General features: G+C 45.6%; 1 protein-coding gene across 1 annotated transcript; it reads left to right on the forward strand.

Moving 5' to 3' along the window:
- The first annotated feature begins 7,230 nt into the window (after positions 1 to 7,230).
- Positions 7,231 to 10,688, forward strand: LOC142760367 (interleukin-17A-like). Its single transcript, XM_075863552.1, has 3 exons — positions 7,231 to 7,296; positions 8,767 to 8,945; positions 10,451 to 10,688. Exons 1-3 carry the CDS (start codon positions 7,231 to 7,233, stop codon positions 10,686 to 10,688), a joined length of 483 nt encoding a protein of 160 aa, XP_075719667.1.
- Positions 10,689 to 25,869: the final 15,181 nt, after the last annotated feature.

Below are 25,869 nucleotides of genomic sequence, written 5' to 3' on the forward strand. Positions count from 1 at the left end.
GTCAATCAACATTATAAAAACAATACAATTAGGCAAAATGTGCATGAATGCATTATGAAAAACAATGTACAAAACATACCATATAAACCAATGGGTAAAATACAAACACACTGTGTTTAAATAAGATGGATAATCCAAAGCATGTATCATATAGATAATATTCAATCTAAAGTATCCAATATAATGAAGTGCAAACATATGTGTAGTGCATGTGTCCGTATTAAAAATGATTAAAAGAAAATCACCTCATGGAGTCCCTTAGTCACGGCGCCGCCATAGAAGCGAACATGAAGCACTACTGTGCATGCGTGAGAAGTTACGGCTCGTCACGGAAGAAGGAAAAGGAGGAAGGTTTCCTCTACACCAATCCACTAAGTGAGAAGTCTACATTGAGACCATTAGGCTTGAGGGTATTAAGCCTACCTATCCATTGCAATTCTCTTGTTTTAACCGCTTCCCGACCGCCCACTGTATATTCACGTCGGCATTTGCTGGGCTCTGTGCAGTGCCGATGTGAATTCACGGTGGGTGTTAAAAGCGCGATCCGGGTGTCTCAGAGTAGCGCTGACACCCGGATCGCGCTGTTATCACCTGCCTCTGGTCCCGGAGATATGATCGGGACCTGATTAGTTCAGGTCCCGGTCATGTGATCGCAGGGAAAGTGTGTTGTAGCAACGAACTAGAAAGTTTGTTGCTATAACAAACTGGAAAGTTTGTTGCTACAACAAACTTTCCCGGGGACCGATTGCTGGTGCTGCAGTCGGTTACAAGGCAGAACCGGGGGCCATATAACGGCCCCCGGGTCTGCCATGCACAGCAGCCTATGAGAACCAGCCGGAGGCCGGTCCTCATGATCTTCCTGTCAGTGTGACTCTCAGCGTCACACTGACAGTTTATGATACGTTACACTACCTAGGTAGTGTAATGTATTATAGCAGCGATCAGTGCTGCAGGTCTTCAAGTAAAAAGTAAAAAATAAAGTAATAAAAATGTTTCATAAAAGTGTAAAAACAAGTTATAAAAGTTACAAAAACAAAAAATGCTTTTTTTCCTATAATAAGTCTTTTATTATAGGAAAAAAATGAAAATGTTAAAAAAGTACACATATTTGGTATCACCGCGTTCGTAACGACCCAAACTATAAAACTATAATATTATTTTTCCCGCACGGTGAACAGCGCAAAAAAAATAATTAAAAAACAGTCAGAATCACTTTTTTTTCGTCATCAACCCTACAAAAATATAGAATAAAAAGTGATCAAAAAGTCGCATGTACCCTAAAATAGTACCAATAAAAACTACAACCCGTCCCACAAAAAATAAGCCCTTACACCGCTTTTTTGACAGAAAAATAAAAAGTTACGGCTCTCAGAATATGGTGACACAAAAAATAAATTATTTTATCAAAGTGATTTTATTGCGCAATCGCCACAAAACATAAAAAAACTATATACATCTGGTATCGCCGTAATCGTATCGACCCGCAGAATAAAGTAAAATGTAATTTATAGCGCACGGTGAAAAGTGTAAAAAAAAAAATACAAAAAACGATTGTCAGAATTTATGTTTCTTTGTCACTTTGCTTCCAAAAAAATCTAATAAAAAGTGATAAAAAAATCACATGTACCCTAAAATGGTACCAATGAAAACTACAGATTGTCTCGCAACAAATAAGTCCTTGCACGGCTCCGGTGAAGAAAAAATAAAAAAGTTCTGGCTCTCAGAATATAGCGATGCAAATTGTGCAGTGTCCAAAAGCGGATAAGATCGGGTGCCATTTATCAGTGCGATATTGGCCACATATCTGCGGATTATTATTTATTTACACCATTATTATACCCTCTTATTATGTCCTGATGTACTCTGCCCAATTTACACATACCCCCACATCATAAACTGGAATACCAGCAAAACAGAACAGTTACCAAGCAAACTCTGCGCTCTAAAAGCCAAATGGCGCTCCCTCACTTCTGAGCCCCACAGCGTGCCCAAACACCAGCTTACATCCACATATATGATATTTTATATCCGGGAGAACCCGCTCAACATTGTATGAGGTATTTGTCTTCAGTGGCACAAACTGGGCACAACATATTGTGCATTAAAATGGCACATCAGTGGAAAATTGTAATTTTCACTTTGCACCATCCGCTGCGCATTAACGCCTTCGCGCACCACGACTTAATAGCATGTCGTGGTGCGAGGGGTTATTTATGGAGCGGGCTCATGCGCTGCGCCCGCTCCATATTCTGCAGGTGTCTGCTGTGTATATTACAGCTGACACCTGGGACTAATGGACAGGAACAGCGATCGCGCTGTTACAGGAGCCTGTAAAAATGATATTATACTGCAATACATTAGTACTGCAGTGTATTGTACCAGCGACCTAATGATCGCTCGTTCCAGTCCCCTAAAGGGACTTTTGGGAGGTTTCCACTGTTTTGGTACCTCAGCGGCTTTGCATATGCGACATGACACCCGAAAACCATTCCAGCTAAATTTGAGCTTCAAAAGCCAAATATTGTTCCTTCCCTCCTGAGTCCAAACAGCAGTTTATTTCCACATATGGCGTATTGCTGAAATCAGGACAAATTGCTTTACAAATTTTGGGGTAATTTTTCTCCTTTATTCATTGTAAAAATTAAACATTTCTATGTTTTTTCAGAAAAAAGTAGATTTTCATTTTCACGGCCTAATTCCACTAAATTCAGCAAAAAAACTGTGGGGTCAAAATGCTAACTATACCTCTAGAACAATTCCTTGAGGGGTGTAGTCTTCAAAATGGGGTCAGTTTTGGGGGGATTCCACGGTTTTGCTCCGTCCAGGGCAAACACGACATGGCACTGAAAACCAATCCAGAAAATCTGCGCTTCAAAATCCAAATGGCGCTCCTTCCCTTCTGAGCTCTGCCGTGGGTCCAAACAGCAGTTTAGTACCACATATGGGGTATTGGCGTAATCGGGAGAAGTAGCTTTACAAGTTCTGGGGTGCTTTTTAATCTTTATTCCTTGCAAATATAATTTTTTTTTATATTTTTTCAGAAAAAAAGTAGATTTTCACTTTCACAGACAAACTCCAATAAATATAGCAAAATACCTGTGGGGTCAAGATGCTAACTATACGCCTAGATAAATTCCTTGAGGGGTGCAGTTTCCAAAACTGTCTCACTTTTGGGGGATTTCCACTGTTTTGGCACCACAAGACCTTCAAACCTGACATGGTGCCTAAAATATATTCTAAAAAAAGGAGGCCCCAAAATCCTCTCGGTGCTCCTTTGCTTCTGAGGCCGGTATTTCAGTCCATTATCACACTAGAGCCACATGTGGGATATTTCTAAAAACTGCAGAATCTGGGCAATAAATATTGAGTTGCATTTCTCGGGTAAAACCTTCTGTGTTACAGAAAAAAATGTATTACAAATTAATTTCAGCAAAAAAAATAAAATTTGTAAATTTCACCTCTACATTGCTTTAATTCCTGTGAAGCGCCTAATGGGTTAAGAAACTTTCTGAATGCTATTTTGAATACTTTGAGGGGTGCAGTTTTTAATATGGGGTGATTTATGGGGTCTATCTAGTACATAAGGCCCTCAAAGCCACTTCAGAACTGAACTGGTCCCTGTAAAAATGGCCTTTTGAAATTTTCTTGAAAATGTGAGAAATTGCTGCTAAAGTTCTAAACGTTGTAACGTCCTAGAAAAATAAAATAATGTTAAAAAAACTATGCAAATATAAAGTAGACATATGGAATATGTGAAATAGTAACAATTTTGTGTGGTATTACTATCTGTTTTACAAGCAGATACATTTAAAATGAGAAAAATCATAATTTTTGCAAATTTTCTCTAAATTTTGGTGTTTTTCACAAATAAGCAATGAATTTATTGATCAAATTTTTCCACTAACATAAAGTACAATATGTCATGAGAAAACAATCTCAGAATCGCTTGGATAGGCAAAAGCATTCAGGAGTTATTACCACATAAAGAGACACATGTCAGATTTGAGAAAATGAGGCTGGTCATGAAGGTCAAAATGAGCTCGGTCTTGAAAGGGTTAAGCAACTTGGTCCTATTTCCACCATGTCTAAGAGGGGGAATGTGATCTAAAATCCAAAATCTTAGTTGATGTTCATTATGACTAGAGATGAGCGAACCGGGAAAAACCGAACCCGGTTTCGGTCCGAACATCGCGAAAAGTTCGGTTCGCAGCGAATCCGAACTTCACCGGGTTCGGCCGAACACGTTTTGACCGAACCCGGGCGGGCAGAAAAAACATTACAAAAATATTATACTAATCGGCAGCCACTTATCTCTATCAATCACTGATAGAGAAAAGAGGCTGCTGATTTAAAATAAAATAAAAAGCATTTCATACGTACCCGGTCGTTGTCTTGGTGACGAGTCCCTCTTCTTCCTCCAGTCCGACCTTCTTTCCTGACGCGGCAGCCTGTGATTGGCTGCAGAGGCCGCTGCAGCCTGTGATTGGCTGCAGCAGCCGCGGCAGCCTGTGATTGGCTGCAGCGGCCGCGGCAGCCTGTGATTGGCTGCAGAGGCGGCCACGTGACGTGCGTGACCGCCACTACAGCCTGTGATTGGCTGCAGCGGCGACATGGATAAAACGTCATCGCTGGAGGCCGGACAGGAGGAATGTAAGTATGAACGTATTTTTTTTTAATTACATTAAAATTGTATTTTCCGCGCGCCGAGCATGTACTGTCAAGGTTGCTGAAAGAATTAGTGCAGCCCATTAACTCTATCAGCACCCTGGACAGTACCATGCTCGGCGCACGGAAATTACAGGTTCGGTCAGAACTAGTTCAGTCCGAATCGAACTTTTTCGTGAAATTCGGCGAACCAGCCGAACCGAATTTTCATAAGTTCGCTCATCTAATTATGACCCATATCTGAAAAATGTTTGGATACAGGTAGGTCCTGGCGTTTTTTTCTGATAGTGTATCTATGTTGGTTTAACCTAGTTTTTAGGTCAAGTGTGGTTTCACCAACATATAGGAGATGACATGGGCAATGTAAAACATACACGACAAAATCAGTGTTACACGTGAGGTAATGGCGAATATGATTTTTTTTTTTGTGGTGTTAGTATGTGTAAGAGTAGAGCCTTTCAACATAAGACTACAATTAATGCAGCTCAAACATGGAAAGCAACCTAACCTCGGTTTTGTCAGGTATGTCTGTCTATCCAATTTCTGAGGACCAAGATCGGCCTTCACCAATCTATCTCTAAGGCTTTTAGATGTGCGATAAGAAAACAAAGGACAGTTAGTAAGTTCTGGGATCTGTGTCAGGCAATTTCCTAACATAGGCCAATGTCGCCTGATGACTTTAGATATGGCATTACTTTGTTCTGTGTACGTAGAGACGAAGGGAATACGATCTATGTTGGGTCTAGTATCCCTAGGCACAAGAAGATCGTTCCTGTGTATCTGTCCAAGTTTAAATCTCCAAGTCCAAGTACGAAATCGTTTGACCATAGTGTCCAAGGTTCTATTAGCGGTATCAGTGTCACTAACGATTCTCTTGACCCTCATTAGTTAACTAGTGGGCAGGCTTTCTATCATCTTCCGGGGATGGTTACTACTATATAGGAGTAGATTGTTACAGTCTGTTGGTTTTGTGTATAGTTCTGTAGTGAAACCATTGCCATTAAGTTTCACCAAGACATCTAAAAATTGGATGTCTGTATCCGAATGCACCATCGTGAATTTAACCTTATCGTCAAAGGAGTTTATGCTATTGAAAAATTCTTGGAGTGTCTCACAATCACCTGACCAGATCACGAAGATATCATCAATATATCGCCAACATTTGACAACATGTTCAAAATGGTGGGACATATAGATGAATGATTCTTCCAGCGAGCGCATAAATATGTTGGCATAAGTGGGGGCAATGTTAGACCCCATCACAGTACCTTGTAATTGGAGATAGAAATGATCCCCAAACAGGAAATAATTCCTTTTCAAGATTATGGTAAGTAGTTGTAGGAGAAATGTACAGCATTCCGGTGTAAATTCAGAGGTGTCAAGAAATTCTTTCACAGCATCTATCTATCTATCTATCTATCTATCTATCTATCTATCTATCTATCTATCTATCTATCTATCTATCTATCTATCTATCTATCTAATATCTATCTATCTATCTCATATCTATCTATCTATCTATCTATCTATCTATCTATCTATCTATCTATCTAATATCTATCTATCTAATATCTATCTATCTATCTATCTATCTATCTATCTATCTATCTATCTATCTATCTATCTATCTATCTATCTATCTATCTATCTAATATCTGTCTGTCTGTCTATCTGTTTGTCTATCTGTCTCATCTGTGATGTATCTAGATATCTATATAATATGATTGCTTGAGAAAGGCCCCATGGAGTAGGGCTGAAAAGTCGCAAGGGGTGATTAAAGTGATCCTATATTTTCACTGAATTTGCAGTGCTGTTTTGTATCCTGGATTTTGCTGGTTGTTTTGGGACATTGGTCGTGTGTCTGAACAGGAGCTTTTGCACCCTACACTGACGGAACGGTGCTGCTTTTTCTCTGCTTCTTATATATATATATATATATATATATATATATATATATATATATATATATATATATACAGTGACGGCACCAAGCCATGGCTTGAGAAAGGTTCCTGTTGAACCAAAACGTTGCTGTTTTTCTGAGGTGAATAAATCCACTTTGCTTTCATCTGACTTGTATATACCAGTATATAGTGACATATGCTCAGATTTAAGGTTGTATTGAGAAAAACCGCACAGGAGATACTTAAAACTCAAAACCTCCCTGTCAGAAGCAGGAACAAGTCAACCTCATTTCTACCTTTTACTGTATATTATAACTATTGTGGGATGCAAATGATTTCATCAGTAATAATAGTAATGTCACTGCACTCACACTGGTTTGGTCTCAGATTTATTCAGATACTAGGAACATGACCTAATTACAGGCTGTGGCAAAATGCGTGACCCAATTTCTGTCCTGGTAAAATTTGATCTGTTTGGTTAATAGAGGTGGATGATAAAACAAATCCCTTACGATAATAAGGTTTCCATTACAACGTTGAGGGATTGATGATCTCACAGGTTAGATTATGGGAAATCCCAGTGCTGCTAGATGGCAGATAAATAATGTGGGTTCAGTTGAGAGGACGACAAAGGAGGAGAACTAGAATATAGACATCGAGAATGTGTCCACCAAGGCTGCCGATACTGGTGAGTGATGGAGAGGGAGCGAAGGGTGGGTATAGACCGGTGAGATGCGGTTGGGGGGGATTGATAGATGTAAAGATTTTGGATAGATATGTTAAATTAAAAAAGAATTGGCAAAAAATAAATATAAATATATATATATACTATACACATTTCAAAAAATTTCACAAAAATCTAACAGATATAATGTATATTTTGTATTCAACATAATTTTATTGCTATGTTTAGCCTCACGGAAGGTATTGATTCTACTTAGGGAGATCCAGCTAAAAGGTAGAGAGTCTTTAAAGGGGTATTCCTAACATTTATTCCAAAAATATATTGAAATATTGTATATATTTTCTATACATAAAGAATAACCTCTATTTTCTGTAAATGTAATGCCCCTTTAACCTCATGGCGACATATGCTATACATTTACAGCGGAATTGTGTTTTTTATTCATCCCCCATCTAAAAAAAAAAGAATAAATGTTAACAATTTAGTCCTATGTACCCCAAAATGGTACTAATGAAAACTACAAGTCATCCGGCAAAAAAATAAGTCCTTATATATATATTATATAAGTTTTATTTTGAAAAACTATAATTTTTGAGCAAGTTATGAAGAATTTTAGATTTATGCTAATTCGTTTCTTAATGACCAAGTGGGCGTTTTTTAACTAATTACTGCTGTGCAGTGAAAGAAGCTGGCCATGAATGAAGAGAAGTGTATGACGGTTCTCTTCATTCATGCACAGCTTGTTTCACTGCACAGCGTCATCTCGCGAGATCACGCTGTGACGGGACTTCCTCCCACAGGTCCTGCACCGGAGTGATGGAAGAGTCAACAGACATCGCCTCCAGCCGTGCCAGGACATTTATCAGAATCTGCAGCGGCTGGAGGCGATGTCTGTTCAGTCTTCCATGGCTCCGGTGAAGAACCTGTGGGAGGAAGTCCCGTCACAGCGTGATCTCGCGAGATCACACTGTGCAGTGAAACAAGCTGGGCTGGAATGAAGAGAAGTGTATGATTGGTCAGCGTCATACACTTCTCTTTACAACGCCCACTTGGTAAAAAGTTAAAAAACGCCCAGTTGGTCACTAGGAACTAATTAGCATAAATCTAAAACTGTTCATAACTTCCTCCTTCAAAATAAAAAACACTGTTGTCATCTACATTACAGCACCTTTCAGATTATGTAGAAGATAGGGCACTTATAATGTGGTGACAGAGCCTCTTTAAGGCCCAAAGCCGCTGCATCCGGAAGGAGTTGTGGTAGAATATTGGCAGAACAGTCACCTCTAGGTGGCACTGGAGAGGAAATTTTCATCTTCCCCAGCACTTTTTGTAGGGGGGCATATATCCATAGATAGGGGGCAGCGGGGCCCCACGGAGGTTGTACTGCTCCCTAGTAAAAAGCCGTAAAAGTCCTAGTAAAAACATGTCCTACATGTTCTGCCGCAGAAGCTCGGTGCACATCGCTTACTCACATCTTCGCTATTCAATAACTTCCGTCCTCCTGTGTTCCAGCTCCTGGCCTCTGTGCTGTTCCTTATTCTTGGGGTTTCCTATGGTAAAAAATGTCATTTCCCCAAAGAACTGATACTTACACAAAATCTGAAAGTCAACCTTAACACCAGCAATATGGCGTTTATCAATGCTGCGGAAGACGACATCAGGCTGCGCTCCCTCTCACCATGGAACTACAGGTAGAACCAAACTACGTTCACGTAATGTCATCTGTATAATTAGTATTACATACGTTGCAGGATCTATGCCTAATTTTGGTCTTACCACCTCCCCTAAAAAGGGTTAATCCAAACACATTCATTGTGACAGGGAACTGCAACACAGCTGTATACCATATGCTCCGACAGTCGGACCCCCACCGATCAGGAGGTGAGGGCATACCCAAGTGATATGCCATTACTTTCTGTGATGGAATAACCCTTTAACGGTCTGTTTCTAAGGAGCTGTGATAGGGCCAATGTAACTCTATATGCCTCCGATTCCATTCGACTCCGGCAGAAAAAAAAATTGTGGCATGCTCAATTGGATGCCATAAATACATAGGTATTGTCCTATAGAATCTTTCCATACATATGGTGTCTGACAAAGCCTGTACGGCAGTGCACAGTGGCTGTATGGCCTGGGCACTGTGCCAATGGGCATTAACCCTTAGGCTATGTTCAGACAACAGATTTTTTCATTGCAAAAATTTGTCATGGATTTGGGCAAGAATCCGTGCCAGATTTGAGACTGACCCTTGGATTTATGCTGCGGTTTTGGTGTTTCATCTACTGCGGATGCGCAGGCAGATTAGCCCCATTCATAGGGGCTAATCCGAGTGTGGCTACCCAACGCAGGTTTCGCATTGGAGTAAGCAAGAAAACTGCAACAAGAAGTGAGATGTGACTTCTTTTTTTCTGCAATGTGGTTTTCAATTGGGCACTTTTTGTAAATGTTTTTCACTCATATTTGGGCGCAAAATCAGAGTGATTTCAGTGCCGAAATCCACGTGAAAATCTGCAATGTAAACATGCGGTTAGAGTATTCCCATGTCTGCAACTCTTGCACATGTTTCCTAGCAAGCACTTGATTTCCTGTTTGGGTGACCACCAGTATATGCATACTTACCAACATTGAAAAACCTGCGAGGCATTTTAAGCACCTAATCCAACCAAGAACCGCCCCAAAATGACCAGAAACACCCCCTTCTGAAGCAATCTAGCGTAAACCCCTCACTTTACGGTCCGGTCGTAATAATCCGGTGTTAAATATATTAGAAAAAAATCACTTACCTACCAAAAGTTCTACTTTTAGCAGGATTATACCATGAACCGGGTCGCAAATGAGGAGGGATCGGTGCAACGTTGCATTATGTTCAAATTTCCGTTGGCGACACTGTCAACAATTTTTTGACAGACACACCCCTAACAGTCTAGTTGACATCCCATAATGCATGGTGCTCTGATGCACATGCCATGAGTCTTCCAAACAGATTTGTTCTCTCTACAAACAATGAATCAGTAAGGCAGGGCACTTCAACCTGAGAGCTAACAGGAAACCAGCAGGTTTGTGACTACAGATCTCGGTTTGACTGGAGTAAAAAAAGGATGTGACTCAAGATCAGTGCAAAGAAGTTATTTAACCTTATATGTAGATTTCATCTATATAATAGATCACATCTTCTGTATCTTTCTTCTTTTCCTAGACGGGATGAAGATAAAAACAGACATCCTCCCGTCATCCACGAAGCTATATGTAGCCATGCCTGGTGCTTGGATTCAGAGGGTAACAAAGATGTCAGCAAGAACTCTGTGCCCATCACACAGAATATCCTGGTCCTTCGCTGGGTGGTCACAAATTGCCACCAGAACTTCCGCCTGGAGTACCAGCTGGTTACAGTGGGCTGTACCTGCTCTAAACCTATTACTCATGTTGTTTCATAGAATACCTGGGGCATCCGTGCCAACCATGACGCCTTGAAGTTTATTTAAATTATGATATGATAACATGAGCAATAGTACCAAGTCCCCATTTTAGGGGAAAAGTTAGATGAAAATATTCATTCTCTCTCCACTAGGGGGAGCTCATTGTATAATAGTTTTTTATTGAGTTCAGTGAGAGCTATATAAATCCTTGTGCAGTGAGTGCCCTCTAGTGGTGGCTTCAGGAAGACAGGATTTTATCATGTAACTGGATTGTTGTAGGAAGGAATGCAGGGGATCTCCGGCTTTATGTAAAAAAAAAATAATAATAATCTCCGACCCCTTTAGGAATTCTGGACCTATTTAGATGAAATAAAATTAAATTAAAGGTGCACTTTACTGCTGTACACCACCACCACTGAGTTCACTCCCGCATTGCGGTGGCCGCATCCGGGACAAACCATGCCCACATGTGGTTGCCAATGGTCGAACAATTTTGCCGGTTATACTAGAGGCCATTGGTCATCGCATGTGAGCGCGGTTTTGACTGTGTTCGGCCACTTCAAGGTGGCAATGCACCATTAACCCCTTCACCATCCTAACATATAATATTAAACTATATAATTATATAATAATAAATGATAACCCTGTCAACATCCCAGAACACCGGAGATGTTAAGTAATAACTGCACTATTAAGACACTCTAGACCCCCAGGGATATGATAGGAATATAATCTACAGAGTCACTCATCCCCGAAACCACCCAATGTAGAAATATGTGATGTAGTACAAGTAGTATAATCGGGGGGAAGGAGTAAAATTTTGCGCTTCTTTTGTCAACAAACTTGGAAACCCCACTTTAAAAAATCTTGCATTTGCCCCCGAATTTGAAAAAAAATCGTTTTTCTTGTGATTTTTTGACTTCTATTTTCCTTTGAGACGTGTCACTATCATACTAGACCAATTATTTATCTTTCATTTAATACAATCTATTCTGAATCATTCTCTTTTCTAATCTGTTTTTCATTTTCTGATTGTATCATTTTGTATTTTTTTTTCTATACCTGATTATGGAGGCAGCCGCTTTGCCCGCAACAGCAGACACTTGGACATAATAAAACGACTAATATATATTATTCCTATATTAAGTTTTAAAAGGCTGAAGTTAATGACTCCTATGTGAGAAGAGCTTATATGTCTCAGTCCCCATGATAACACTTCCTGATCAGTTTCACTGATAAATTTTGTTATACCTGGTACAGGCCTGAGAGGACAGAGCATGACACAGGTAGTCATCAAGCACCAATAGTGTCTCCCCGAGTCATGCTGCCTTCACCAACCAATCAGGACCTGCACTAGGTATAACCCACTGTATTATTTTTACCTGGAAAGTTCTTTTACCCAAACAAAATCTGGACTCTGATTGGTTGATATGCATTTAATTTCCATATAATAACTTGAACTCTTGCTTTGATGTCCAGTGGGCGGTCCTACTCAGTAATTGACAGTATTCCCTGTATGAGCATGAATAAAAAGATAGCTGTCAATCAGTAATTAGGACCGCCCACTGGACTCCTGAAGCCAGAATAAACAGAGGTTAAATAAATATGTTATAAGTTATACTGAATCTTTTCCCACAGAAATATACATTAACCTGCTCAGCTCCTCCTGCTCTATATAATATGCTGCCCGCAGATTGTACTGCATGTTCAACATGAAAGGTTCGCTTTGAGATTTATGGTGGTCACAACCCTCAGATACCACTGTGGTACAACCTCAGGGACAGAGGATTTCACAAGTTACACGCCCCAGAGGTCAGCCCTGCCACCACATAGGCCTAAGGCACAAGGTCTGCTCTGCAGGGGCGGGATTCAAATTTGTAACAACAGGTTCCTTACTCGATGGAGAACGGCGCACATGGAGCGCGCAAAGTGGAGTGATCCTACTTTTGACCCGCAATGAAATAAAATGCTCCAAATACATATACAAAAACACCATACATACGCTAAGCTACAAGCCTAATGTATATGGTAAATTACTACCTGTCTATAAAAAAAAGTAATAAAGTAACATATAAAGGATGAAATCTGAATCCTGTAAAACATATGAAGGATGTGTCCCCAGGTAAACTCGTCTAGACTCCTCTAATTCAGAGATTGCCAAGAGATAATGTAGAGTAAATACACAGCAATAGAGGAGATATTTACTTAGTTATCTCGGGTTACTGTTCAATTACAAAGCGAATATGGACATTTAAATATGACACTGTTTCTTGGGAAAACACATATGGACGGCTGTTAAAGCGCTATACCTGGATGCTCATTTTCTTCTAAGAAGAGTTCTAGGAAGAATGTCTAGATTTGATTTTAGTATGTCTGAATTTGAGCACCATTTTACAGTGGTTATTAAATTAATCTGGATAAAAAGCAGAGTCACTGTGTACATACATAACATTACTTATCCTGTACTGATCCTGAGTTACAGCCTGTATCAGGGGCATAACTAGGAAAGACTGGGCCCCATAGCAAACTTTTGACTGGGGCCCCCCCTTCCATGGGTGTCACACAACCCCCCCTTGTAGATAGTGCCTTTTTTACAGGCCCCCCCTGTAGATAACGCCATACAGACCCCCTGTAGATAACACCATACAGCCCCCCCTGTAGATAACGCCATACAGCCCCCTCTGTAGATAACGCCATACAGCCCCCCCTGTAGATAACACCATACAGCCCCCCCTGTAGATAACACCATACAGCCCCCCCTGTAGATAACACCATACAGCCCCCCCTGTAGATAACACCATACAGCCCCCCCCCTGTAGATAACACCATACAGCCCCCCCTGTAGATAACACCATATAGCCCCCCCTGTAGATAACACCATACAGCCCCCCTGTAGATAACGCCATACAGCCCCCTCTGTAGATAGTGCCATACAGCCCCCCTGTAGATAGCGCCATACAGCCCCCTCTGTAGATAGTGCCATACAGCCCCCCTGTAGATAGCGCCATACAGCCCCCTCTGTAGATAGCGCCATACAGCCCCCTTTGTAGATATCTACAGATGGGGCTGTATGGCATTATCTACAGGGGGGACTGTATGGTGTTATCTACAGGGGGGAATGTATGGCGTTATCTACAGAGGGAGCCCCCACTGTAGAGAACGCCATACAGCCCCCACTGTAGAGAACGCCATACAGCCCCCACTGTAGAGAACGCCATACAGCCCCCCCTGTAGGGAATGCCATACAGCCCCCCCTTTAGGGAATGCCATACAGCCTCCCCTGTAGGGAACGCCATACAGCCCCCCCTGTAGGGAACGCCATACAGCCCCCTCTGTAGGGAACGCCATACAGCCCCCACTGTAGGGAACGCCATACAGCCCCCCTGTAGGGAACGCCATACAGCCCCCCCCTGTAGGGAACGCCATACAGCGTCCCCAACCCCCCAAAAAAATGCGACCTATAGTGTGTCCTACAAAAGACATGTATCCCCTATCCACAGGATAGGGGATATATGTGTGATCGCTGGCAGCGATAGGGAGAACAGGAGACCGAAAGTCCCCCCAAGTTCTCCATGACTAACCTCTGACTTCCGGCGTCTGCGCAGCTCAATAAAAATGAAAGGAGCGCTGGTCACGCATGCGCACAAGCGCGACCGGCGCTCCATTCATTTCTACGGAGCTGCCAACACAGACCCCGGAAGTCCGAGGTTTGTGATGGAGAACTTCAGGGGACTTTCAGTCCCCCGTTCTCCCTATCAATGCCAGCGATCACACATGTATCCCCTATCCTGTGGAGATCCTGTGGAGAGGGGATACATGTCCTGTGGAGATCCTGTGGAGAGGGGATACATGTCCTGTGGAGAGGGGATACATGTCTTTTGTTTAATGGCAGAGCGGGGAGATACCTCCCTGCTCTGCCGTAGTGTTCAGTGGCGTCGCGCTGTAGCAGCCATAGTGGCTGCTAGCGGAGCCTCCGGCCATGGTGGGGGCCCATGCCGGCGGGCGACACGGGCCCCCTCATGCCGCGGGCACCGTAGCAGCCGCTACGGCTGCGACGGCGGTAGTTACGCCACTGGCCTGTATTATACTCCAAAGCTGTACTCACTATTCTGCTGGTGGAGTCACTGTGTACATACATTACATTACTTATCCTGTACTGATCCTGAGTTACCTCCTGTATTATACTCCAGAGCTGCACTCACTATTCTGCTGGTGGAGTCACTGTGAACATACATTACATTACTTATCCTGTACTGATCCTGAGTTACATCCTGTATTATACTTCAGAGCTGCACTCACTATTCTGCTGGTGGAGTCACTGTGCACATACATTACATTACTTATCCTGTACTGATCCCGAGTAACAGCCTGTATTATACTCCGGAGCTGCACTCACTATTCTGCTGGTGTTATCACTGTGTGCATACATTACATTACTTATCCTGTACTGATCCTGAATTACATCCTGTATTATACTCCAGAGCTGCACTCACTATTCTGCTGGTGAAGTCACTGTGTACATACATTACATTACTTATCCTGTACTGATTGTAATGTCCGTGGCTGCGGGCCTTCAGCTCCAACCTCCCCCTTGCCACGAGTCGGCAAGCGCTGGCTCCAGCCTCCTCCTCAGGAGACGCCAGCGCACGTGTCCACTCACCTCAGCCGGATCCCGTAGGGTGTGCGCGCACGCTCGTGCCCGCTCTTAAAGGGGCAGCGCGCACCGAAACTTCTGATGAACTTTGACCCGTGAGTGCCCTGGACTATAAGAGGGGTCCAGCCCCCTGCTTATATGCCTGAGTGTTGTTGTTGTTTCCCTTAGTCTGTCTTGCGAATGGTCTCCTAAGTGTCTTCCAGCTTCCCTGTACCTGTATCCTGTGCTTTCTATACCATCCTGGTCTACTACCGTGCTGAGCTGTTGTCATGTTGTGCTTCATCTCCATGCCTGTTCTGCTGCTCCACGCCTAACGTCTACCTGCCGCCTGGTCCCAGCCGAGCCTGCCTTGCTACTGTCTACATTGCCTCAGGTACCCTTTTCTGGACTATAGACTTTGTACCATACCTGTTTGGCCAGCTGCCATCCCGCTACGTGGTATGGCCCAGTGGGTCCACACCCCGCCCCGTGACACTGACCCCCCTGAGTTACATCCTGTACTATACTCCAGAGCTGCAGTCACTATTCTGCTGGTGGAGTCACTGTGTACATACATTACATTACCTATCCTGTACTGATCCTGAGTTACATCCTGTATCTCTTTATTTTATATAAATTTACAAAACATAAACTGAAAAACAAATACATAACTAATTCCATATAACCAAAAAGTCACAACCCAATTCTTATAAACAAATTTTCTTATATACATCTCTGTATATGAGAAGAGAAAACGATACCAGACCCGGCCACATACACCCCACTCTTATATACTTACATCTACACTTCATCCGAAGCTAAACAATAACTAGAATATATACAAACATCATATAAACGTCATCCAAAGTACTAACAGAAAATCCCCCGACCCGCGTCAACCAAGGGCCTAAAGAAACAACATAATAATGATGATAATAATAATAATCAAACAACATAATAATAACAAATAAAATAATAATAATAATAATAACAAAAACAATCCAAAATATAATAATACTAATCCCAATTTTTTTTTAAATTTTTTTTATATTTTTTTTTACATTTTTTTTTTTTTATTTTTTTTTTAATCACACTATACACATCCTGACTTTCCTTAACCTTACCCTTCTTACCTAAACTCCACCACCCCAGCCAGCATCTCGCCTCATGTCCTCTCACGTCCGCATAGTCCAGATGCTGGCCCCCACCACCACACCCAACACCCCAGCCCAGCCCCCCGCCCCATGTCCTCCCATGTCCGCATAGTCCGGGGCTGGGTCAGGCAAACCCCACCCCCCCCCGACCCCTCCCAACCTATCTATTAACCCCCTTAAGTCTATCCCTATTCTAACAACATTTTTACAATATAATACAATACACATCACCAACTTGTCCAAATACCAAACCATATACAAAATACACCGTACCCGAAAGCACCAAGTTTGGTCGCTTGTAAACCTTTTTCCTGCCATTTCAATCCTAAACAAAACAAAAATCTTCCTGTGCTTACCTAGCCCATCACCAGATAGAGAGAAGGGAAAGCCCCCCCCCAGCACCCCCCCAGAGGCCAAGGTACCACGTCCACCGCTGCACCCTCCCTATCGCTTGCCCTATCTCCTTACCCTATTACTAGCCCTTTCTTGACTCTATTGAAAGCTGACCCTATGCCGACCCTCACCTTTCCCTTATTCCGAGCCCTATCGCTATATTTTTTTTGGTGCCTCAGCGGAACGCAGACCCCCACCTCCAGTTGAGCACCGGTGACGACCCCCCCCTCCCTCATGAAGGCAGACACATTAAGGCACCCAAAAGGAAAAGCCCCTCCAAAGACGAGAGGCTTTGGATGCTCCCAATCTGCCAACCTCCAAAGAATGCACCTTCACCAGGTCACCCATGATATTGCTAACAACCTCATCCACTAGGAGGATTTTCTTCTGGGTAGAAACTAGACATCGTGCATTCCACATAAAGTGCCTGACCACTATACTGACTAGAAACAAGGTGCAATGGTCCCTACCACCGAGGTCTCCGAACACTCCATAGGCCCACCCAGCATAGGAGAGGCTGGTTAGGCCTGGCCAACCAATGGAGGCTCCCACCCTTTTGTATACTTCTGTATTGAAAGGGCAATGAAGCAGGAAATGCTCCATGCTTTCCAGCACTCCGCCGCACTCCTCCCGGGGGCAATCCCGATCATCAGAGCTTCTGCACTTTAGATTGCCCCTCACATACAGTCTCCCATGGAAGCAACGCCAAGCCAGATCCCAAAACTTCTGGGGAATCCTCGCTGAATTTAAAAGTTTTAATCCCACCCCGAGGTCACTACTTGGGCAGTCTTTGAGCGCCAGGGGCTTCTGGAAGTGGGTCATCAGGACCCTCCTGTCAAGAAATTTTCTCGACATGGTCCTGATCTCCCACACCTCCAGACCCCACCGGCGAACAATCTTCAGCGCCAGGGTGGCATAAGCCGGGAGATGTCCGTGAGGTGTACGCAGGTCTTTCACTTGCCCTCCTCTCTCCCATTCCTGGAAGAAAGGCCGAAACCACCCCCTGCAGGAGGATATCCACCAAGGAGCCCTCTCTTGCCAGAGGTTTGCCAGGTTGATCTTAACAAAGGTGTTCACTAGGAACACCACCGGGTTAACCATACCTAACCCGCCTAGTGTCCTTGGTAGGTAAGTAACCTCCCTCTTGATTAGGTTGAGCCTGTTCCCCCATAACAGCTGGAAGAACAGGCTATAGACCCGAGTCCAGAGAGGTTCTGGCAAGATGCACACACTGCCCAGGTAAAGCAACATGGGCACCAGGTAGGCCTTGGCCAAGTGAACCCTTTCCCTCAGGGTTAAGGACCAACCCTTCCATTGGTCGACCTTCTGGGCAACTAGATTCAGCCTATCCTCCCAGTTCTTCTTGGGGTAATCACCCGGGCCAAATTCGACTCCTAAGATCTTAGCAGACCCCTGAGGCTCTGGAAGGGTGTCCGGGAGATCAAAACCAGGATCTCCTCCTCCCAGCCAGAGACTTTTGCACTTATCCCGGTTGATCTTGGACCCAGATGCCAATGAGTAACGCTCCACTTCCGACATCACCCACTCTGCCTCCCCTCTCGAGGAGACAAAAATGGAGACGTCGTCTGCGTACGCAACCACCCTCTGAGTGGCCTCCGGCCCCTCCAGGCCGGCCCCGACTCCCGCCAATGGCCCACGATCGATCCTTTTAAGAAAAGGATCAATTGCGAACGCATATAGCAAAGGGCTCAAGGGACAACCCTGGCGGACACCAGACCCAACCTCAAAGGGGGTTCCAACCCAACCGTTCACCAGCGCAAAAGTCTCAGCCCCAGTGTATAAGGTCTGTAGCCAATTGACAAACCCCCCCGGTAGGCCGTACCTCAGAAGGACCGACCAGAGGTACTCGTGGTCCACCCGGTCAAAAGCCTTGGCCTGGTCCAAGGACAGGATGTACCCCTCCCACCGACCAGAATTTCCCTGCTCCACTGCCTCTCTGACACTGAGGACAGCACTAAATGTGCTGCGGCCTGGAACAGAGCAATGCTGGACCGGCGAAAGGAGCCGGGATGCAAACTTCACCAGCCGATTAAACAGCACCTTTGCGAGAACCTTTCTGTCCGTATTGAGCAGCGCTATGGGACGCCAATTCTCAATACGGGTCGAGTCTTTACCCTTCGATAAAACGATCAAGGCCGACCTCCTCATTGACATTGGCAAAGTACCCGAGGAAAGGCACTCATTAAACACCTCAGTCAAGAGGGGAACTAGGGTTCCTTTAAAAGTCTTATAAAACTCGGATGTTAAGCCATCCGGCCCTGGCGATTTTTTGAGGGCAAGCCCATCAATCGCCAATCCAACTTCCTCTTCCTTGATCGAGTCTATCAAAACACCGAGAGAGGGGTCTACCCCTGGCTCAGGGATGGTTTCAGCCAGGAAAGCCGACATCTCGTCTCGGTTTGGATCTTGCTTCCCCAAGAGGTGCGAGTAGAAGGATCTGACGACCTCCAAGATCCCTGATTTGGATCTCTTCAGAGATCCTGTACTATCAATCAGTCCTGTCACAACCTTACGACTCACTGACATCTTACAGTTCCTGTAGGGGTCGGGCGAGCGGTACTTCCCGAAATCCCTCTCAAGAACTAAAGATGTGTGCCTATCATACTGACACCTCCTGAGCAAAGCTTTCACCACGGAGATCTCCTCCCCACTACCCCCGGTTGAGACCAGATGTTCGAGTTTCCCCCTCAGTTCCTGATATAGGCGGTACCTACTCATGGACCTGAGGCTTGAGAGCCTGCGGAAAAATCCTGCCACCCGGACTTTAAACAACTCCCACCACTCAGACTTAGTACCACTGAGATCCAACAAAGGTACCTGGCTCTGAAGAAAATCCTCAAAGGCCTGTCTTATCTCCGCTTCTTCCAAGAGAGTAGAATTCAGCCTCCATATACCTCTTCCCATCTGGAGGGACTCTGCAATGTTCAAAGAGAAAATAATCATACAGTGATCGGAGAACTCCACCTCAACAACGGACACTGGTGAAGAGATGGCTTCCTCCTTCAAGAAAAACCTGTCTATCCTAGACCTACAACTACCTCTACGATAGGTGAAACCCGAGTGGCCTGGGGTATGCCTGATGTGGATATCCACCAGGCGAGCATCGCTAACTATATTTTTTAATGCTACACTATCATAGGTCAATTTTTTATCTCCGGAACCTCCTCTATCTCGGGGCCTCACGACAGTATTGAAGTCCCCTCCAAAGATAACTTGTCGACCTGAAAAAAGGAAAGGCTTAATCCTCATGAAGAGACTTTTACGGTCCCATTTGCTCTGGGGTCCGTATATATTGATTAGTCTTAATTCCTGTCCCCTCATGAGGACATCTAAGATCAAGCACCTCCCCATTTCTAACTCAATCATCCGTCGGCATGTTACCGGTGCGGTGAAAAGGACCGCCACTCCGCTATAGGGCTCAGCCGCAAGAGACCAGTAGGAGGGCCCGCGTCGCCACTCCCTCCTAGATTTAACGACGTCTGCCAAAAGTGACAGCCTGGTCTCCTGCAAAAACAAAATGTCGGCTTCAACTCGGCCAAGAAAATCAAAGGCTGCAAATCTCGCCCTATCTGACTTAATGCTGGCAACGTTAATTGATGCCAGCGTCAACGGAGTGGGTGCCGCCATCATGGATGTTTGAGTTAGACGGCTTTCTTCTTCCCACCCCCTCCTCTATCTGATGAGGACCCCCCTTCTTTGCCTCGCTTCTTGCAAACTGAGGAGTCCATACTCACCACCCTATTCCCATCTTCATCCCCAAGTTCCGGGTCAACCTCCCCCTCTGGGGGCAACGGCCCCTGCAGCAGGGGAGGCTCAACGACTCTAGGGTGCCCTACCATGCCCTCCCTCTTAGTATGAGAGGCTGGAATGTCCACGAGAGCATGGTATCGATCAGTAGAGCGCACCAGGGGGGTACAGGATTTACCTTCCTGGGCCAGGGCGGGGCCAGATGTATTTGGCCCTTGGGTTTTGCCCGGTGTCCCTTTTGCTGTAGGCTGAGTCCTCTCTTCCTCTCCCACACTTTCATAGTGGGAGGACTGAGAGTCCTCAGCCCTCTGCTCCCTTTGGATCCTCCTCATCTCCCCGTTCAATTCGGCCTCCCCAGGGGCATCAGCTTCAGGGGGGGCATCCAGATCCGAATCAGAGGTCGTCCCAGTTTCCTGGAGCGCCCTCCAAATCCTCTCCTTCCTTCGCTTCTCCGCCCTTCTCTGGCGAGAAGGGGGACCCTTCTTTGCATTCTTCCCTTGCCCCTGTGCCCCATCGTCCCTGCCCGCACCCTCACCCACGGAGGCCTCCCTCCTTTCATCCTCCGCAGGTTTGGAACAGGCATTGACAACAGAGCGAGGACACCGACTGAACGGGTGACCTAAGTCACCACACAGGTTGCAGCGAATACGGTCACACGATGCGGCTAGATGACCAATCCCCCCACAATGAGCACACTTCTGCACCTTGCAGCCTGCACTCAAATGTGAGGGGTCGCCACACCGGTGACACAACTTCGGCTGCCCCTGGTAGAAGACAAGGATCCGATCTCTTCCCAGGAAAGCAGACGATGGTATGTGGGACACCGTCTGTCCCAGACGCTTTAGTTTAACCATGAACGTCCAGGCCCCTGACCAGATGCCAAACTCATCCATGTTCTTCCGTGGCATCTCTACTACCTCTCCGTACCTTCCCAACCAGGTCATGATATCAATACAAGAGAGTGACTCGTTACGTGTAAGAACGGTCACTCTCTTGGGACCACTTTGGCGAGAAATTGCTTGTGCAGCAAAGTCTCGCCAGCCAGGCTCGTCCTTCATCAGCTCGTAGTTCCCCCAGAAGACCTCAAGGCCCCCTAGGTGAACAAAGCTGATGTCAAACTCGACCGAGCCATGAGGATGTATCAAGGCAAAGATGTCACTCGCCTTGAAGCCCATCCCCAGCAGCAGCTCCACCACCCTCTTTCTGGGAGGGCACGCATCATTGCCACGCCACCGGAGACGGACCACATTCCTCCTGGCTACAGCCTGCCCGGCTGTTGGGAGCGACCACTGATCTCCTCGTTGCTCTCGGAAGGCATTTAGACCATATCTGTCTATCCAGAAAGACAGGTCCTTCTGCACTCCCCCTATGGTTAGGGTTTGCTTTCCCTCTCTTAAAGCGTCCAAGAGACGTTGTTGCAAGTTACCGTCCCCGGACCTTGAGGATGAAGATGGGTGGGCCCGCTGTCCCCCCGCTGCCACACCAGCATAAGACCTGCCGGATGTCACAGCAAGAGGAGCGCCAGGCCCATTGCCCCTGGTTGATACCCCATCCCCACTACCCACCACCTCACCACCTACAGACACAGCACTCAACACCCCATTACCAGCAGACACTCCAGCATCTTTATTTACAGACACCTGCATACCCCCAGCAGTTCCCACATCCACAGCCGCAACTTTTTTATTTAACCCACCAGGTCCCCCTGCAGTCATCCTTCTGGCCAGGCCTGGTCCTATGTTATGTATTTTTTCTGTGCATTTTGTGTGGGTAGACACTGCTTCAGTCTCCGCATCATCAGGCACCTTTGCAGGGACGCCACCAGATGTTATAAGCGGTGTCCCCGCTGTGCCCTCCGCCTCATTAACCTCCATCTTTTCTATGTGCGGAACATTTTTGGGAAAGGGGCCACCGCCGCCCCCGACGCCAGCAGCCCCCTTCTCGCCTACACCACTTTTCAGTGATGCGGACGAAGGAGCCACTGACGTCACTGGAGCCGCCTCCGGCACCGGACCACTCCCCCTCCCACAGAGGAGTGGCCAACAGAGCCGGAGCCCCCTCTGTGACCGCCCTTGTCCGGAACGTCTGACGGCTTGACACCGACAGACTTCCGGCTTTCAGACACCACATCCGGTTTCTGGTTTACCCGTTCTCCAGACCGCTGACTCGCATCAGAGACCAGTTTCCCGGGCTCGCCATTAACCGGACACGGGGACACACCCCTTGGCGTCACCAGGCCACCAGTACCGCCCCCTTTGCAGGGGTTGGCGTCCGGCGCCATTTTGACCACCACGTGTTCTAATGCCGGACCCGTAACACTCTCCCCGCATTCCCGCTCCAGCCCCACTGCAGAGGCTTGAGCTGGGGGTCTTGCGGGACCTGCGCCCTGATCCTGACTTGCATCTGGCTCAGAGCACAGGAAGGATCTTGCTGTGTACACCATTTTAAATGAACCTTCAGCAGATTTTTTTTCCTTTGTCCTTTTTTTCTTCTTAAATTTTTTTTTCTTTTGCTTTTCCTCCTCTGCGGGTAACTCTGCACCGAAACAAAATCCGTGGAAGGATACCGGCGACTCCACGTTACGGATCTGTGTAAGTAATCCTGGAGGCCGCTCACTGTCAGTATCAAAACTCTCCTGATTTCTCCCAGCTGTGAGTCCACCCTCCTCCTCCTCACTGCTCCTGGGTGCCTCAGAATCTGAGCCTTCTCTGGACTTTGCATTCTCATGCTCCATTTTCTCCCCCACAATTTCCTTTGCTGTGTCTGGGGCTCTGCTGTCTTCCTCCACACATTCTATTTTTATAGGTGCTGCCATCTCGGCAAACCTCTCTTCATTTTTTAATTTTTCACCAAACACCCCTCCGCCTGCCAAAATCTCCTCACGTCTCTCTTCCACTTCTTTTATTTCCTCCAACAAGGATTTCACATTTAAAAGGTATCGGGACCTCTTACCTCCTGAGGCTTTTGCAGCCCTTCCTCTGGCGACCGCCAAGTCCGCACGGAGCCGTTGCAGCGACTTCCTGAGGTCCCGATACTCCTCCAACCGCATAGCCAGACGGGAGCTGAAGTTCTCCACCGTCTCTCCGGTCCTCAGCTGTCCCCATTCCTCCACACGACCGTCATCCAAATGTCCGGACGGCGCTGGTCCTTCTCCAGATGACAACACCTCGATCACCCTGCCGGACCGCGTCTCCATACCCTTATCCAGGGTTCCAGCCTCAGGGGGAGCCAGGACAGCCTTGCCCCGAGATGATCTCCTCACCCCCGCGACTGTTTGCATATTCCCAGCCAGCTGGGATGACCCTCTACCCCCCGCTGGCATGCTCCGGGAGGTAGAGGTCTGAGGCTCCATCCTAGGATGGAACCCCCCTCAGGGTACTTTCCAAGCCCAGGCAGATGGTATGAGGCCTGGGCAGATAGAATAAGGAAAGTCCCTGGATCCAAGGCCTGCACGGAAGTCTCAGCAGCTCTCTCCACACCTCCTACTCCACCCACTCCAGAGCTGCACTGACTATTCTGCTGGTGGAGTCACTGTGTACATACATTACATTACCTATCCTGTACTGATCCTGAGTTACATCCTGTATTATACTCCAGAGCTGCACTCACTATTCTGCTGGTGGAGTCACTGTGCACATACATTATATTACTTATCCTGTATTGATCCCGAGTAACAGCCTGTATTATACTCCAGAGCTGCACTCACTATTCCTCTGGTGAAGTCACTGTGTACATACATTACATTACTTATCCTGTACTGATCCTGAGTTACATCCTGTATTATACCCCAGAACTGCACTCATTATTCTGCTGGTGGAGTCACTGTGTACACACATTACATTACTTATCCTGTACTGATCCTGAGTTACATCCTGTACTATACTCAAGAGCTGCACTCACTATTCTGCTGGTGGAGTCACTATGTACATACATAACATTACTTTTAATGTACTGATCCTGAATTATAGTGTAATGCTGGGGTAGGGAGACAGACAGATGAGCCCTAATCTACCCGCCACTCAGTCCCTGCCTACTTGCAACGGCCCGTCCTAGGCGACGGCGTACAACTGGGCGACGGTCCCTACGCTCACTATGTGCACGACAGACAAACAGACAAGGGTACACAGAAGCTAAGGGAAATGGGGCAGTTGCCCACGGCAACCCCGTGAGCAACAAGAGTAGTGAACGAGCCGAGTCAAACCAGGAGTGTACGAGTTACCAAACGCAGAGCAGGAGAGTAGTCAGTAAAGCCAGGGTCAATATGAAGCAGAGGACAAATAGTACAAGCAGCAGCAGAGCCAGGAAACAGACAGAATCACAGGCAAAGGAGGAGCAGGAAATGAAGGTATAAATGGACAGAGGGCGGGAGCTAGCTCCATCTGGCCAGGCTGTGATAGGCTCTCCCACTTCTCAGCCTCCCAGCCTGATTGGTAGAAGAAGGAGTCACTCTATCAGACTTAGGAGCAGGTGCAGACTGACTAACCACGGGCGTCAACACAGAAGCTGTGTCTGGCAGATCCTTTACATATAGCCTGTATTATATTTCAACCACTATTCTGCAGGCTTCAGAGCTGAAATCTCCTAGCATCCTTTGTTTGTTCAGCGTCTACACAGAGCTGGCTCTGTGATTTGGATTCTTTGGAGTGAGATCTTTACACCAAACACTGTACAATCATCTGATGTAGGAAAACTACCTGCTCCCCTGCATTATTGGAGATTTATTAGAGAATCTGTATATAATTCTGTATATAAACTGTAATATTGTTTATAAAGATAATCATACCCTTTCATTTTCGAGTATATAAATATAGTTATGGAAGGGAGTGAAGGTGTTAGTTTCCCCAGACACATGACAATTTCAGTTTAGGGCAAGCTGAGACGTCTGACAACACCTCCCAGGTAAGTTTCAATGTTCCTTCTCAGCTTCACCACATAAAAAGTCTTGTGGCTGCTCAGAAGATTCATAGAAACCACAGAATAAATGAAAAATGCTGAATCAGTTCCTGTTTTGCGTCCTCACACATTTACCGTCTGTGTTTAGATAGAAATTGTTTAGGCTCAAATGTTGAAAGTGACAATTTCATATTCTAATACAGAGCAGAGATGCGATACTTCAGCTTGGACTACACGGCAAGAGGATGCTCGCGATCGCGATACGCCTTCATTGATTCTCTTCTGTTGACGCTAGTAACTTTTTTATCATAGTGAAGCATTGACGTCATGATTTTACCACCAAGGACCTGGCATATTC

This window comes from Rhinoderma darwinii, chromosome 4 (genome assembly GCF_050947455.1).
Source record: "Rhinoderma darwinii isolate aRhiDar2 chromosome 4, aRhiDar2.hap1, whole genome shotgun sequence".
Taxonomy (NCBI): Eukaryota; Metazoa; Chordata; class Amphibia; order Anura; family Rhinodermatidae; genus Rhinoderma; species Rhinoderma darwinii.